We start from the raw sequence: 18,256 nt of genomic DNA on the forward strand, positions 1-18,256 counted from the left end.
ACATGTTGTTGGCTGTGTTTAAGCTCAATTAGAAGTTACTGGTGAGTTTGTGGTCTGGAAAATCATAAATAATTAATAAAATAATGATTAAAACATATTTAACAAGGCCTGGGTTGAAAAGCTAGAAACATGTCACTTATTTTAAACAGCTTTTAAAAATAGTCACAAAACACAAAACAGTTCACCGGCACATGCTGTATATAAATATACAGCATTAATAATGCAGCATATATACGATTAAAATGAAAAATGTTCATTAAAGACTAGAAAAGGCTAAATTATCTGAAGAAAATGTAGATGGTCTCACAGCTGAGAATTTGCAGTTGGAACATTTGAAGCAGTTTAATTGTCTTGACATATACGGAGCCTCTGAAACTATGTAAAAAAAATTAATTAATCAAGTTAAAATGTTTTAAAATGTGAATAATATGCTTTTCCATCACAGCTACAGTTCAAACTGAAGTGTATGCATTGACATGAGTTTTAATCCCTACAATGAGATGAAGTTTCAGATGGAGTAAAGGTGCTACAGGTGTAGTTGGAGTGTAAGAAAAACATTTTTGGGAACATTTTTTAAATACATTTTTCAAAGCCACCAAGGTCTATTTTAAAATCATATTACACAAAACAAAAAAGAGTTTATTAAAACATTCATAAATACTGTATGTGATATACTGAATGATTAATCCCTATTAGACCTATATATTATTTAAATGAAAATATAATAATGACAGTTTCACAATTTTTGTGTCTTAAAAAGTGTGTCTTAAACCAGCAGTCAGGTGTCCATATGAACAGTGAAAGAGGTTTTCCTCACTGCAATCATTCCTCCTGTTCATACTGGCTATTAAAAGATCCTTCAAATGTGCTTTCAATGTAAGTGATGGAGGCCAAAATCCACAGTTTTGTGCAAAAAATGCATTTAAAAGTTGATGTGAAGCTTATATGAGGCTTCAGCAGTCTGAGTTAGTCATATCAAGTGGATATCTGACACATTTACAGTCTTTTTAGCATCAAATTCCCTCTTTGTGTTTCCTTGGACAGTGTTTCCCTGTTGAACTGTGGTGGAAGTATAGTAACAAAAAGACGGACTTTGGCACTAAAAAGACTGTAATGTTGAAAGATATCTACTTAATTTGACTCATCTGGACGCTGAAGCTTCATATTAGCTTCAGATAAACTTTTAAATACATTTTTGCACAGAAGGAGGACTGTGGATTTTGTCCTCCATCACTTCCATTGTAAGTGCATTATGAAGGGATCTTCTAATGGTCAGTATGAACAGGAGGAATGATTACAGCAAGAAAAACATGTTTTAATGCTCATTTAGACACCTGACTGTTGTTTAAAACAGATTTGAAAAATTGTGAACCCATCTTTTCCTTAGGTGATACAGACGAGACAACAGGTACTAAGAGATTTGAGCAAGCAAGGGAATAAAATTATTTAAAAAAATGTCGAAAACTACCCAAAAATCTAATAAAATTACATCAATATAAAAAGGTAAACAGTAAGTAGAGAACAGACTGTGCAGCACATTAAAATAATAAGTTAAATTCTAATTAAAACTGTAATTAAACGTATAAACAGTTGACTCAGGTGTAGTTAATGCGGTAACTGTAGGTGTGGTTGCTCGCTGCGCCCCCTGCCGGTGATGAGCGGCACCGCCTCCTCCCGCCCTCCTCCGTACAGTCACGTGACCCCAGCGGCAAGAAGCTGCAAACGGCGCTGACTCGGGGTCTGCGCGAGCCTCATCATCATCATCACTACCGCCCGACACAACCACCGCAACGGCAGCGTAGAGAGCCGACCGAGCAAACCGCCGGGTCTTTACCGATTTCGAGGAGCCGGGCGCCATGGCGGGCCCCCGTTAAAAGACGAGACCCAGATTTATCCTCTTTGTTCTCCCTCGACGCCTCGTAGTCTTCGCCGAGGAGGGGCCGCCGAGGAGAAGCTCTCCCTTTTCCGAGAGGAGGAGGAGGAGGAGGAGGCAGCAGCAGGAGCAGCAGCGGCGGCGGCGGCGGTAGTTAAACCGGGGAGGTGTTTTCTACGGTACAAGCCGAATGGCGGACCGTGAGGCGTCGCCGATACCGTTGGAGATCCGAGCCCGGCTGGCGGAGCTGGAGCTGGAGCTGTCAGAGGGTAAGAAATTAATAAAACGGGTGCGAAAAAAGCCTCTTCCCCCCCTCCTCCCTCCCTCCCTCTCCTCCTCCTCCTCCTCCTCTTTCCCCTCGTTATCCCGTTATCTCATCACCACCGCCACCATCATCATCATCATCATCATCATCATCACCGTCCACACCGGGAGCCTACCTACTAACGGAATCTAACCGTTCATTCCTGCGACCCCCTCCTCCTCCTCCTCCTTCTCCTCCTCCTCCTCCTCTCGTCCCCTCCCGCTCCTCCCATCCAGATGTTTGTCAGCCAGGGACCGGCCTGGCCAGCTCTCTGTAGCCGGGAGAGGATGAGGGCAGAGCGGGAACACACTGCGGGATTCGGCCGCTGCTCTTTGTCTCAGCGGCGGTGCAGTCAAAAAAAACAACACCCAACCGGCACGTTCGCCCGTTTTGGGTCCGAAAAGCAGCCCGTTGTTTGACCTTGAGATGTTGACACAATCAGGGGGGGGGGGAGCCTACCTGCATGCATGCATGTGTTTATGTGTGTGTGTTTGTGTGTGTGTGTGTGTGGTCGGGTTTAATAATAGCATTGCGATGCAACGCTGCGTGACAGAGCAGCACACAGGGACAGTTTGGCGTTTGATGCCCGTGATCTCAGCCTCCTGCTTCTGTGTTTTTTGGGCCTGCAGAGCAGCTGAGGATGAGGAGGGATGCTTGGGAATATTTTTCAACCCCCCCCCACCCCCCACCCCTCTCCTCACACACACCCCTCCAACCCCACCCCCCACCTCCACCTCCCCTTCCTCTCTTTCCATACACAGATACAACAAACACTCTCTCTCTTTCTCTATTTCTCTCTGTGGGCCATTGAATCTCAATCACAGCAATCCACCCTGCCGTTATTGCAATACATCCCATCTCGGATAGGAACAGGGTATTTCTCCCTTATATAATGGGGATGGCATATTTTATTCATACCGGCTCGGGAAGGCCTACATTGTGAGAGAGGAAGCCTAGATACATGCTGGATGTGAGCCACCTTGTTGCCTGAAATGTGCATTTTCCTGTGGATAAACGTGTGTGTGTGTGCGCGCGTGTGTGTGTGTGAGTCACATACAGATTTGTGTTAACTGCGGTTTGTCACACTCAGACTGGAGTTAATTGTGTGTTGCTTTTGCTTTGCAGTAAAAATGAAATACTGGGCGGCTGAAGGTGACGGAGATTCAGTTTTTTTTTTTACCCGTCTGTCACTTTTGTCAGGTCTGCAAAAACCTGCAGTGTAAACCAGCCTCTCCTGCGGTGATGTGCGGCTGAAAATAACACCACGGTGTCTGTAGAATAGATGCCGGGTTTCGGGGTGTAAATTCTGGGGCAAATGCTGCATAATTTAACATGAAAAGGGTCAAATTTATACGTTCAGGCGCACAGTCAATCAAGAATCCGCAGCTTTAATCCAAAAACATCAGCCCCAGCCTTTGAAATCCCTGAAACTAGTCAAACCTCTATACATCAAACTGTCCCGTTTCCTTCTGATCAGCCTCATCATTCATAAAAGCTTTTATTTTCTCTCACTGCAGTGACACACACACACACATAGACACACACACACACACACCGAGGCAGCTGCAGGCCGATAGGAGCTCCTAATCCTGCCGAGAGTGTTTATCAGAGCAGAACCTGCTGCTGGCAGATGTTATTAATGATGGAAACGGTGGGAGGAAGTGGAAACGTCATGGCCGAACGTCAAACCCGCATGAAATACTCCAAACATTCAGGTGTGTGTGTGTGTGTGTGTGTGTGTGTGTGGGACTGACAGGGTTATTGGTGGATCACAGTGAGAAGAAGCCTGACGGGCCTCCTGATAGTGTGATGGACGTGTCAGTGTGTGTGTCTGTCACTGGCGATCATCAAAACAGAGGCTGAGAAGGTGTCGGCTACTGGTTTGTGTGTCGATGGTGTGTGCGGTCACGGCCGGTTGCAAATGAGTCCGTGTAAATGGATGGCATATTTTCAAAGAGGCTTAAAATCGGGAGGGAAAGAAAAACAGTCTCTTTTTTCAGTTTTTAACTTGCCTTTTCATTTGTATAGAGCTTTAAAAAAAATAACTGATTCATCGTATACTCAAAAAAAATCTGAAAACAGTGAAAGATGCCCATCAGAAGCTTCCAGAGCTCAGGTTGATGTCTTCAGGTTGCTTTTTTCAAAGGGCTGTTTTTTCTATCAGTCGTCTAATCTTTAAAATGTCAGAATGTTGAAAAATGTCGACTGCTGTTTCCAAAAGCCCGAGATGCAACCTAAGATGTCTTGTTTTGTCCTGACCAACAGTTCATAACCCAAAGATATTCAATTCACCATCATAAAAGACTAAAGAAACCAGAAAATATTTATATTTTAAGAAGTTGGAACCAGAGAAGTTTAGTATTTTTTACTTTAAAGGGGACCTGTTATATTTTTCCTTATTTTTTAAATCATATATATGTAATGTTACAATGTTGGATGTTCATATTAAATGTGGCCAAAGTGTCAAATAATGAGGTAAACATATGTAAAAGTGAGGTGGTGGATTTCTTTATATGGTCATCTGCTCCGCTATGCTAACATCATGGTGTTTTTCCATTGTTTTGAGGGTAGTCACGCCCAGCCATGACTCCATTACCTGTTGGAGGTGTGCTGGTCGTCTGCAGCTCTTCATCAAACATCATCATCGCTGTGGCTGTTTCTGCTTGTACTAGTCCTCCTTACATAATCTCTTACTGATCCGCTGAACAAAGAGCTCCAAATATCTCCATATGTTGTTTTGTCACCCGGTTTTTAGTGCCGCTATTGAAGCTCCGCCAATTCGGTGAGGAACATGTTTCATTTCCTGTAAGTTCTTCACAATAAAAGTCTCCCATTATTTTGTCATATAAGAGATTTTGAAGGTTCTATTTGTAAGAATCAGAAGTTCCTTCTCATTAGTGACACCGGTGGCTGTTGCAGTCAACATCCTGTTGCTTGTGTTCGAGTCTATTGCAGGTGCTGTCTTTTTCCTCGCTTACACTTCTCATAATAACATAGAAGGTTTCTAATGTTGTGTTTTGCACCGTGTTTCAGCAAAGCATCTCTCACTCCGTTCTTGTTGTGTTGTTGTGTCGTTATGCCGGTCGTTTGTTGACGTTAGCAGGAGAGAGGCAAAGCACTTGGTAGGGCGCAAAAACGTTATGGAAAATCCAGCCTGGGGCCTTCATATAGAAATCAGTCCATAGGCTGTTATAGACAACCGAGAAAGTCAAGGAAGGGCTAATTTTTTAAGTTACGTTACAACCTGTTCTCTCTTTGGCAATAAAAAGCGATTAATACATGTAAATTGCTTCAAAATTCTTACATATAGACCCTTTAATATGAGGCAGTAAAGCAGGAAATGTTGGGTTTGCATCGGCGGTAACTTAACACGACTCTGATACGGCTGCTCCTGGGCAGGCTTCATGAAGCTGGCCAATCAGAACAGAGTGGCCTTAAAGAGACAGCCTGTTTCAGACAGAGGCTGCATAAAGGGCCAGTATAAGATAAATAAGGAGTTTTTTTTTAACTGTGAATCATACAAATCTACTCTAGCGGAGCCTCAGAATAAAAATATAGACCTGGAAATCAGCGTAATAGGTCCCCTTTAAAAAGTTACTCATAATGATTAATCAGTGATCAAAATAGTTTGTGGTTAATTTGCTGTTGAATGATTAATCAATTAGTCAACTAATTGTTGCAGCTCTTCTTTTTTGTCTTACAAAGGAAACAAAGATATTGAATTTAGAGTTGAATTAGTCAATTAATAGATCAACTGACAGCAACAAATGTCAAAAATGCATCAGCTTCTCAGATGTGGATGTTTGCTGGTTTTCTGAGTTTTCTGTTATAATAAACTGAATATCTTTAGGTTTTGTATTGTTCACTGGACAAAATAAGCTATTTAGAGACGTCACCTTAGGCTCTTTGTAATTATATTGGGCATTTATCACTATTTACTGACATTTTAATCGATAAAATAATCCGCAGATACATCAATCATGAAAATAATTGTTAGTTACAGTCCTAATTCAATTTAAACTAATATGACACATAGAAAAGCGACAAGTCCTCACATCTAAGAAGCTGGAATAAGAGAATGTTTGTCATTTTTGCTTGAAAAATCATAACTTTATTGCCCCAATTTTGGTGTTTTTCTTGAATTAAATAAAACATCTTGAAATCCTGCCAGATGAAGATTAGGATGCTGGCATTAATATCAAGAATATCCTGAAACTCAGAAAGAGTTTAAGAACAGAAACTGTCAACAGAAAAGCAGCAAATTCATACAATTGGGAAGTTAGAATCAGAAAAAGTCTCACGTTTTTGCCTTATAAATGACATTAACTGATGTTCAACGTTGTTGTCCAGTGATTGATAATTGACTTATTATTTCAGCAGCAGTGCCGTCACTCATTAGAGCTAAAACACATCACAGTTCAGCAAAATTGAGACCCTCTACCAAACGCCTGCTGGCATGAAAGTAAAACAAGTCTTCTGCTGGATTAAGAAAGTTTTCATTGCTCTCCAATAAGTGTTACAGGACATCAACATTACTGTTATTGAGAAGCAGAGAAACGAACCTCAGGCAACAATTTCCTGTCAGATTTGATGTGTATGGCTGCGGGATGAAACTTTTTATTCTTCGTCTTTGAGAAGACGAGCCGGTGCTCCACCTGTTTATTAGATAAACTCAGCAATCAGCCGAGCTGAGGCAGATAAGCCTCTCCCTCGCTTAGTTCATCTCTGCCGTATTACCGTGACCTCTAGGCATTAAGGCGCCGTTCTCCAGCGTTTGGGAGCATTTAGCTGGCGCTCTTATGCACAGTGACTTGCAGCGAGCAGAGAAAGCAGACGAGACAAACTGAGATGTCCATGGACTTGTTGGATGTCGACGGGAGGGAACCGGCAAGCTTTCTGTTACAGGACGGTTGGTTCAAAGCTGCTCTACTGGGTTGAGAAACAGCAAAAGGCAGCAAACATCAGCGCTGAGATGTCCTGCAGACCCCAAAGTAACCATTAAAGTCTTCATATGATGAAGCTGTAAAATAGTCTTTTGGTGTGTTTGATGTCTTTGGGAGATTTTTGTGTGGACTGGTTTTTTTGCTAAAACCTCGTGGGATCAGTCGGAAGGTGTTAAATATTAAACTGTCTGACCAGGACAAACAAAGAGAAACTGATTTAAAATGAAAGAATGTCCACACATGCATATTTAATCAACAAAGTGCTGCTCAGGTGTAAAAGTGACGGCACAGTTTCCCCTCTGCTAAATATTTCACATCGTATCAAATCTTGCTTTTTTTGTATTGAATATTTATTTGAGTCAGTGAGGGCGAAATGTGTTTCACCTCTAGATTCTTGCGGATTTGGGGATTTTGGAAAATGCCATATTGCAGTTTCTATATTTTCTCCATTAGCAGTGCAGCTAAGGTTTCTGTGTGTGTGTGTGTTTGTGTTTGTGTGTGTGCATACAAACAACAACAATGTGCATCTGTGCCCTAAAGCGGTGCATTCAGGGTCAGTGTAGGCTTGTTTTTCTGTATCTGCAGTGCATCACACTGCAAAATTACCATCTTTACAAGGGGTGTTCATGAATAATCCATGATTAATTATTCTATGTTGTGTACTTACAGTTGATCAGTGAATGAAACAAAGTGATTATAAAGCTGCTGTGTTTTTGGAGGCAAATTTCCAGCGAAGTGAATGTCTCTTGATTTATAAATGAGATGTTTTAGCGGTAGTATAACCTTAAAGCTGAGTTCAGTTTCTGAAATGTGAGGATTTACTGCTTTTCACAGTTTTATGTCGTTGTCAGTGACATAAAAATTGAATAATTTTGTGCTCTTACTTTTGAATCTGGGGAATTCTGATTTGTCACTATTTTCTGACTTTTCAGCCTCAAGTTTGGCATTTTGAACGTCACCATCTTTGATTTTTGGAGCCAGAAGTGACCATATTTGGACAGGGGTTGGAGCTAACCCTAACGCTAGCTGCTAGCTTGGTTAGCACAGTGCATTTACAGTCTATGCTTAACTGTGGTAATGCTAATGCTAATTTTCACTAGAGAAAAACAGGCTTAAAACCATTAAAACAAAATGTACTTACTGGAAAAACTGAACATCCGACTCCTTAGAGGGTCTTTTAGTTCAACCAAACGCTGCACAAAACTTTTTCAGGCAACCAAAATGTGTAACGGCTACGGCTGAACTCTGTGAATTTGGGGTTACGCCAAATTCACCTAACCAGCGTTGTTGCCATGGTAGCAACTTGTCAATCACAACATAGCCACGCCCTAAAGCATATCCTGCTTTATCATCTATTTCACTCTAAATGGGACCATAATATACAAAATGAACATCATACTGCATTGGAGAAGACTTGAAACTATTGATTGAGACCATAAACTCATCAGGAAACAGTTTACTGAGGTAATAAATCAAGAGAGAAGTAGGGTCATTTTCTCATAGACTTCCATACAATTGGACTTCTTTTTGCAGCCAGTAGAGTCGCCCCCTGCTGGCCATTATAGAGAATGCAGATGTAAGTCACTTCCGCATTGGCTTCACTTTTCAGACCCCTCTTCTTCTTTTTTGGTTTTACTGCTGACTACAAACCAACATTAAAGATGCACGCCACCACCTACTGTACTGGAGTCTGTAACATCATGCTATTCACAGATGACTTTGTTGTCATTCGTTTGTGAGAGGGTGAGAGCTGGAGAGCGGGTCACGCAGCTCCAAAAATAGAAAATCAGTATGTGGTGGGCAATGCTGATGTTGTGGTGGGCCACCACAAATGAATGTATGTGAAACGCTGGTTCTCTACTGGTTCTTCTAGGTGATGCTCAGTGGATCACAAGATTTATTTATATAGATAAAAATTTTGAATTTAACAACTGTGGATTATAAAACTTTTGAAGCTTTAAAGTGACTATAATCAATATTTTTCATAGTAACAATGTCTGATCTGTCAGTGTGTGATGTGTTTGGCTCGTAGTGATGAACCTACAGAGAATTATCAGAGACTCTGCAGCTCCTCTCAGCTTTACGGAGCTTTATAGTGAGTTTCAGCTCATTGTTTATCTGTCCGGCTGCAACTTTACTGTTTTGGTTCACTCCCAGTGCTCTCATAGCGTCGTTTTCAGAGAAAAAGCTCTAAAAAGCAACTGTACACTACCTGCTCAGCACCAAACAGACACAGTTAGCTGTAGACTAGCTGGTGAACATAGTGGAGCATTTAGCAGCTAAAGAGCCAGATATTTCCCTCAGGAGTTGGTAGAGAGTAAAAACAGAGCTAAAATAGAGTGAATATTGGACTCACATTCACCAGCTGGACAGAAACACGACTCCACATGAATGATAATGTTGCTCCGTAACAGCTGGATGTGGAAATAAAGCAACTGTTTGCTAACAAGTTAAACATATTAGCTTAAAAGCTGATGATATGTCAGTGTTGTGTTCACTACTTGTTTCTGCTGAAAACTAGTGGCCAAAAAAATTCTGTTCATGCAAGATCTGAGATTTTAGTTCAGAAACTATTCAGCAAGAATCGATTGAGAAGAAATTGGACCAATCAATCGGTTTTGCACAGCGGTTTAGATGATCAGTAACTTTGCCGCCTCTTGATGCTACTGCATGGAGGTTTTGCTTCAGTCAACAGGGCTGGTTACGGTTGTGGTTTGGTTTGTATTATTCCTAAATAAAATACAGTCTACAATTGGCAAAATCCAAATTTATGTCTGATCAAAAAGTAAACAAGACTTTGAATATGATCAGACATTTGATGACATCTTTTTGGTACTTTCTATACTGCACATTTCGGTTAGTACCAGTAAAGTTTTGAGGTTTGATACGCGCTCAATAGTCAATTATTGTGAGCTAAATTTGATAGAAGTTTGCAGAACAAAAGCCATGTGTTTGACGGTTTAAAATCGGAAGTACAAGCAGTGACAGCTCGGCGAGCGATGCGTCGGCGTGTCTTCAGAATGCAGCAGTTGTCAGGCGTTTGTTGTGCAGCCAGTTTGAAATGACGTCCGTCTCCATCAAACGCCTGTTGAGCCTCATCAGACAGAACAGAGCAGAACTGTGGGCTGGATGTGTGGGTGTGTTGTGTAATTTGACTGCTGACAGAAAACATGAATCAAAGGTTGATTGACTGAAGATCACAGAAAATCAATATCAGGGTTTTACATGAACAAGACAGAACTAAATTTATACAAATCGCTCAAAATGTTCATAACTATCATAAGAACTCCTGAACAACTACAAGACTTGATCTACCGAAACACATTTTACACATTTAGAGCTACGACTAACAATTATTTTCAGTATCGATTAATCTGTTGATTATTTTTTGAATTAATTGATTAGTTTGCTCTACAAAATGTCAGAAGTTGGTAAAAAATGTTGATCACTGTTTCCCAAAGCCCAAGATGCAACCTGAGATGTCTTTTTTGTCCTCACTAACAGTCCACAACTCAAAGATATCCAGTTTACTGTCATAGAAGACTAAATAAACTAGATAATATTCACATTTAAGAAGCTGAAACCAGAGAATTTGGGCTTTTTTTTTCTTAAAAAATGTCTCAAAACGATCAAATTGATCAAAATAGCTTTCAATTCATTCTCTGTCAGTCAGCTACGATGATGGTTTTTGTAGTTTTTTAAGGAGCAGATTTCTAATATTGATAATTTTAGATTTTCAGTTTGTCTCATTCTTCACTCTGTTCAAAAAACACAAAATAATATGTAAGAAAATCTATTTTTTCCCTGAGTGTAAATATCATGTTACCTTCACTGACTTCAGTTGGCAAACCCTGGAATTGTAGCATCACTGATTTACTTCTTTTCTCTTTTATAATCAATACAAAACAATAAAGTGAGGTTGTCACAGTGTAGAAGGAGTCAGATATCCAATCAGAGAAGAGATCTAACAGGAAAACATTGGTGCTTTAAAGAGAAAGCCAAGAATTTGTAAGATAAAATAAATAAATAGTGTATTTATTGTCATGAACAGGTGACTGACCTGAACCCTGAACTCCTCGACTCCACAGACTCTCTCCTGGCTTTGTGACATCTTGTGATCTCACAACTTCTTCTTCTACAACTCTGGCAGGTTGTCGTGAGCACACACGTTTACTGTCATCATCATGACACAAAGCACCACTTCCTGCTTCTCCAGATGATGTTTGGAGGATGTTTTTATTCTTCTTCAAGTCCTGATCCAGCAGAACACCGACTCTAAACTTTTTTAAAATGATTTGTCCTTTTGTTTTGCAATAAAGGAAACTGAGAACTTTAATGTTATATGTTGTGTCTTAAAGTAACAATCTCAAAGATTCAAGTTTGTTCTCTTTGGCGGCACCTATGGCGATAAGCGGTAATTGCAGGTGTCGCCTGTGTGACGTCACGCCAGCAGAGACCAGAAAAAAACGCTGTTGAGTTAGCTCCGCCTACCCTCTCTGGTGGATCGACCACCACTGGGTGACGGAAAACACGTCACTAACTGTGTGCTTGTGATTTTGAATGCATGGCGGGAATGTCACCACAGACACCAAGTTCTTAATACTCATAATACTGCAAATGCAAAGGCTTTCCTCAGTGGGCCAAAGGCTCAGTCACCAATGTGTTACATCATTCAGTGACAGATAGTGACTCAACAGACGTTTATTTAAATGAAAATGTTTGAGATTATTACTTTAACCACCCACAGATGCCCCACCTCTACCCCAAAGGAACTAAAACACAGGAAAATGTATTATTGCTATATTTACATTATCGATTTATATGGTAATTTGTTTTCCTGCCAGTCTTTTAGTCTTTAAAAGTGATAAAAATGCATCACAAGTTCCCAGGTGATGTCTTCAGATAGCTTGTTCTGTCCGGGCAACGATCCAAACACCAAAGATATTCAGTTTACAATGATACAAAACAGAAATAAGCAGCAAATCCTCACATTAGAGAAGCTCGAGCAAGTAAATTTCTGGCAGTTTTTCTTGATAAATGAGCCAAACTGTCCCCATGTTGTTCTACGGGGCAGTGAAAACACTTACTGATAAAACTTTTTGTAATCGACGACATGAAAAATGAAGTGAAGCAAAGTGATTCTAAAGAAGCTCTGAGCAGTTTTTCCTCCTTTTGTTGTTTTGTGTGTGTTTCTGTCTGTTTAAATTTGACAGTTTAACCTTTTTAATGAGACCAAAGTGAAGAGAGAAGCGTCACCGGTGCTGAATCACTGAAAATTAGAGTCTTAATTGATGACTGTTGAACTATTAGTGTCATTTTTCAGGTGAAAACAGCTTCACTAAGCACAGAGTTGCCTGTGGGGCTGCGATTTAATCAATTATGTCAACGAACATCTCACAAGTAGAGCTGCAGTTGTCAAAAATAAAATTAATCTGTAGCTATTTAGATAATTGATCAATTAATCGTTTCATGCACACGCTCAGTGGCGTCAATCTTACACAGAACTACTCTCCGGAGACTGAAAACATGATGCTGTTATTAGTCTTTAGAGCCGTTTCTAAACAAGCTAACATGACCAAACTCTTCATGATGAAGGAACATGTCGCCCAGAGCAGCGCTGTGACTCACTGATGTATTTTTAATAGTTTTTGGACAATAACGGATCAATAAGATGTATCAAACTTAAGATACACACAGGATACTTGTTAGTAGATCAATTCATTGTTGGTTTGGATCCAAACATGAGAAAAATATCACTAGACATATCCTTTAAAGAGGTTTTTTTTTTTCATTTTGAAGAGCAAATTACTAATAAATGAATTGGAAAAGTAAGTGATAGATTCAATAATCAATAGTTGTAAATGTCCCAGGATGTCGTGCTGTATTTACATTAACGGCATCTTAACCCACTGATTCACCAGGACGCCCTGCTTCTCTGTTTCTGTGACGTTGTGGACGTGACACAAGGCTGCTGCCGCTGCCGTTGTGTGTGTGTGTGTGTTTTTGTGTGTGTGTGTGTGTGTGTGTGTGTGTGTGTGTGTGTGTGTGGCCCTCTGGCTCTATAGTGGACACATGCGTCGTACAGCCAGCAGTGGACGCTCCACAGTCCACACGGGTCCCTGCATGTGAGTGTGACAGCCCAAGGTCCCAACGCATGACGCATGCTTCAGTCCTCTGTGTGTGTGTGTGTGTGTGTGTGTGTGTGTGTGTGTGTGTGTGTGTGTGTCTGCTGGAGGTAGATTTGGTTACCATGGTGGCTTTGTGGGTGGACTGGGCTGTTTATGATGATGTGATAAGAAAAGAGAGAGAGAGAGATGAAATAAAAGCAGAATGTTGAGGAAAACGACAGCAGAGACAAACGGTGTGAGATGAAAAGATGGAGAAGCAGAGAGGATGATGGGGGATGGTAAAGGGGGGGTGGGGGGGGGTTGACATTCATCTCTTTTCTCTTTGTAGTAAAAATACATCATGAAAATGCTTCAAAAGTGTTACAGAATCAACTGTCTGTGACGGTATGTGCAGGTATTTCAGTGGAGTTGTCTGATGATTTACTCGTCTTCCTCCTGACAACCGGTCAGACACGCAGCACACGCATCTCTACAGCTTCACATGAGATGAAATTGTTTGATACGAGCGCTTAAGGCTGCAGCTAACGGGATGTCTTTTTGAAGGCGACTTCTTCAGATGTCTTATTCTGTCCGACCAACAGTCTAAAACTCAAAGATACTCAGTTTACTATCATTTATGACAAAGAAAAACACTTAATTGTCACATTTGAGAGACTAAAAGCTGCTAATGTTTGACATTTATTCATTGACTAATGAGCTGATATGATGCCTGAATCTTGATGCTGACACCAACATAATACTCTGGAATATATAACTATACTGCTTCCTCCAAACCTTTTTTTTCATTTAACAAAGAAGCCAAACTCCTCAAATTTTGTGATCAAAGTAAACAAGATTCCAAATCTGACAAGAAATTCAGTGACAACTTTCAGTACTTATATTGGTCGATAGCAAACAAATACCGATGTTCAACACGCAGCTCGACGTGTGTTTGAAGCAGAAAATGTTTTGGAAATCATAACTGTCCACAGTAAATGTCATGTTTTAATATCAGGCCGTAAGAATCAAAGAAGGAGTTACCACATATGTTTGAAATGGTAAGAGTACAGAGCATTCTGGGAAATGTAGGAAGTGATCGAAGAGGAAGATTTAAGGAAGAATCTGGTAAAAAATGAAAACATTGGATCACAGAATAACTCCCAGAATGCATCAAACATCACAGACAGAGTTGAGTATCGTTTGAAAATGATACAATACCAAAATAACACTTTTCTCAAAGTATTTTGAGAAATATTAATATATATTCACAGTTTTTTTTCTTCCAAAAACAGCAAATTTTAAAAAATAAGAATTAAAATCAAGAACTCTGATCAAAGACCAGATATACGTCGCCAGTTTGAAGTACTTGAGTTAGTTTTGATCGACACAGTTGAGTTCAACACTCTCATGCTGCCCTGATCATCGATTGATAAGATTCAGTAGAAAGGAAAGGATTAGTTGATTAATTGATAAGTTGACAGACGTGAAACGAACCTCAAGTAATCGTCATTTTAAGCCAAAATGCCAAAAAAATGTCTGCGTCCAGCTTCTCAAATGTGAATATTTGCTGATTTTTTTATGATGTCTTTCAGTTTTTGACTGTCGGTCGGACTGAAGCGGCACCTTGGGCTCTGAGAAATCATGATGGTTGTTTTTCTGATGGAACAAACAAGCAAAGCAGGTGGAAATAATCAGAAGATGCAGCTTTTAGTCACATTCTGGGTCATTTTTTTTTTGCATGGTGGAAAAACATCCAAAGATGGAGATAATGTCCTGCGAGAGAAACACGAGCTGAGTCAGAAAACATCAGGTATGATATGTTTACTTCACACGACCTCACGGGTTTGAGGTGAACCTGCCAAAATGAGTTTTGGGGAGAGTTTTTAGCGGTGTTGAAAGCTCAGACCTTTCGGGCTACACGATCACAGCGGGCGGAAAAAAACTCCAATCTGCAGTCGGCCCGCTATCGATTCTCTCTCAGCTGTGTGCCATTAAAACAGCCGAGTGTCAGAGAGCGGCGAGGAGAGGGAGAGCGAGAGGAAGGAGGAAAGTAATTAGGCTGCCAATACAGACACACGGTATGACACACAAACACACACACACACACACACACACACACACATCACAGACACAAACATATGCACTCACCCCTGGCAGGTATCATTAGCCCACTTCTCACATCTGACGCTCCAAATCCAAGATGGCCGTCTCAGGCCTTCTCCAGGAGAACCGTTGCTAGGCAACTCCCTCCCTGCTCGACTGCGCTGCGAGCGGAAGATGGCGTCTCCCCATGGACCATGCGTATGTGTGTGTGTGTGTGAGAGAAAGAGAGGGAGAGAGAGGGAGAGAGGAAGAAGAAGAAGAAGAAGCAGGAATGTTGTTATGTTGCGGTTGATCTGAGAAAAGGCCTCCTCACTCTGATATAACACACACACACACACACACACACACACAGCAGCACAGATGAGCAGATTGGACCCAGATGTTCTGGCCGTTCTCCATGGTCAGATTGTGAAACACATACCCTTCTCTCTCTGACTCTCTGTTTTTAAAGATCTGATCTATCTATCTATCTATCTATCTATCTATCTATCTGTCTGTTCAACTATTCGTCCGTCTGTCCATCCATCCGTCTGTCTGAGTAGTTTGGTTCTCATTCATGAACACATGGATATCCGACACTCATTCTTTTCCTCCTTCTCTCTGTTTTTCGGCCACATGTCATTCAGTCTCTCAGTAAAACTCTCCCTCTTCAGACCTGCTTCCTTCTTCTACACTGTGTGTTTTTTTTTTTGTGCGACCAGTCGTGCGTTTGCAACACTATTTTGTGGAGTGTAGATTTGGAGAGTGTAGATTTGTGATCTTGATTTGTAGACTTCCTCAGGAACACGTCGTTCGACCAAAAGAGGTTTTTTTCTTTCTGAAACCAGATCTGCGCTGCGATTCCACTTTTGAAAAACTTGTCCATGTTTGTTCGCTGCTGTAATTTGTTTGTATGCATAGATGCACAACCGCATCTGTGCCCTCCAGCCAAAAAAAAACCCCAAAACAAACAAAACAAACAAACAAACAAACAAAAAAAACAATCTGTATGCAAACAGCTGAGTTCATCTTTTGGCAGATTGAGTAACTGTCCTCGGTCAGGTGTGATAATTTCATTTATTTCAAACGGAACAACAACAACAGCTTGAAACAGAGCAGCTCACTAGCAACAACAAAACAACACGTGACTCACATTTTTTTTTTTTTTTTTTTTGAAACAAGCTGATTGTTGTTGGGAAGAAAAGAGCAACTTTCTCGCCCTGTAGACAGATGTTTTTACTTAAGATGGAAAGTGAAGAAGGTAGTTTGCAGTGGTGATATTCTGTATTTTTAATTTCAATGGATCGTTTTTTTTCTATCATAAAATATTGAAAAAATATCCATCACATTTTCCATACCTCCCAGGTGATGTCATCAAATGTGTCGTTTTGTTCGACCATCAGTCAAAACCTCAAATATATTTCACTCTACAGTGATTTAAAACGGAGAAAAGCAGCAAATCCTGAACCTGGAGAAGCTGGAAATTGGATCATTTTTTGGCATTTTTGCTTAAAAAAAATGACTTCAATGATTAATCAGTTGTCAAAAAAGTTGCCAATTCATTCCTGGCGATAAACTAATAGATTCATCAACTGATCGTTGCAGCTCTACTTCTGTATTTTTCCTCTAAAACACTAAAACCAACAGTGAATTGATCTATTAACACATATAGTCTGTGATAATATCTTTATTCCTCCGTGACACAAACCTTCACCTTTGTTCAAAAACTATTAAAAATACATCAGTGAGTCACATCACACACACACACACACACACACACACACACGTCCTGCTGCCAGAAATACTCACTAGAGCACCGAATGTGGATTCATCCGCCACTGAAAATATAGTCCCAAATAAATGCACCTCCAGTTTGAGGTGCATTTATTTGCTTTTTTTTTAAAGCAAGGAAACTACATATTTGTGAGCTGATTTACATCTTTAGTAGGAAAGTCAGAAAGTATTGAGACTAGAGCTGCAACGATTAGTCGATTCATTAATTAGTCCCCAAATATTTTAATTGATTCATTGTTTTGAGGCATTTTCTAAGGAGAAAATCAAATGACTAAAATACTACGCAAAAACATCTGTTAATTATGTCCACATGTTTCAAGGAGAATAACATTCACTCTTACTCTTACTGTCTTTCACAGTTGGATCTGATTTGGTTTGGTTTTGGCGGGTTAAACGCCTCTGTAGCAATCAAATAAGAATCAATAATTAGCGAACTGGTGTGAGGCGGTTTAGCAGCATTTAATGAGGGCAAACGAGGAGGTATTAGCTCATATTAACCCTGTTGTGAGGACCCTGGGGTGCTGTGATTGACAAGTGGTGGTGGTGGTTGTGAAGAGGGGGGTGGGTGGGAGGCATCGGGGGTTGCCTAGGCAACGAAAACCTCCCCCTCAGGGATTGTAATGAGCTTCTCCACGGCCGGCCCTCCACACTGACCTCCGTCTGTCCATCCTCCCGTCTCTACTGCTGTCACTGATCTGAAGAGTCTGCTTTACTAAGTTTTAAAGTCTTTTTCACATAACAAGTAAAAACCTCTGACGGTGTAATTCTACCTGTTTATCAGACAGTTTCAAGACACTGATGTAAAACTAAATCCATTCAGCCTCTGACTGGCTCATGAATGCTTTGTCTTTCCTGGGAAAGTCCTCGGGGTCACAGGAGTTGTTTGTTTGGAAAGCCCAGAAGAAGAACAGGGGAGTTAGCATTAGCAACAATAGTTACCATGGAGACACAAAACAGACACAATGAACTCCAAAATGAGCACCAAATTGGTTGGCAAAATTATTGAAAAACAAAAACTTGTATGACTTTAAAGCAGCTATAATCAATATTATCTTATATCTCTCATTAGGACTATGAGATATGACGATATTTACCATGTCTGTCGTTGCATATTATGAATGGAATTTATTATTAGGATACATACAAAGACATT

At 40.5% G+C, this 18,256-nt stretch overlaps 1 protein-coding gene across 3 annotated transcripts in view; it reads left to right on the forward strand.

The window, feature by feature from the left end:
* The first annotated feature begins 1,333 nt into the window (after nucleotides 1-1,333).
* The window catches only part of LOC122972607 (disco-interacting protein 2 homolog C-like), a 67,951-nt gene continuing 51,028 nt past the window's right edge, over nucleotides 1,334-18,256 (forward strand). For all 3 annotated transcript variants that reach the window (XM_044339842.1, XM_044339843.1, XM_044339844.1), the window contains exon 1: nucleotides 1,334-2,142. In XM_044339842.1, the coding sequence (XP_044195777.1) occupies nucleotides 2,064-2,142 (79 nt within the window). In that variant the 5' untranslated portion in view covers nucleotides 1,334-2,063. The remainder of the gene's footprint in view (nucleotides 2,143-18,256) is intronic.

The sequence above is a fragment of the Thunnus albacares genome, chromosome 21, assembly GCF_914725855.1.
Source record: "Thunnus albacares chromosome 21, fThuAlb1.1, whole genome shotgun sequence".
Lineage (NCBI taxonomy): Eukaryota > Metazoa > Chordata > Actinopteri > Scombriformes > Scombridae > Thunnus > Thunnus albacares.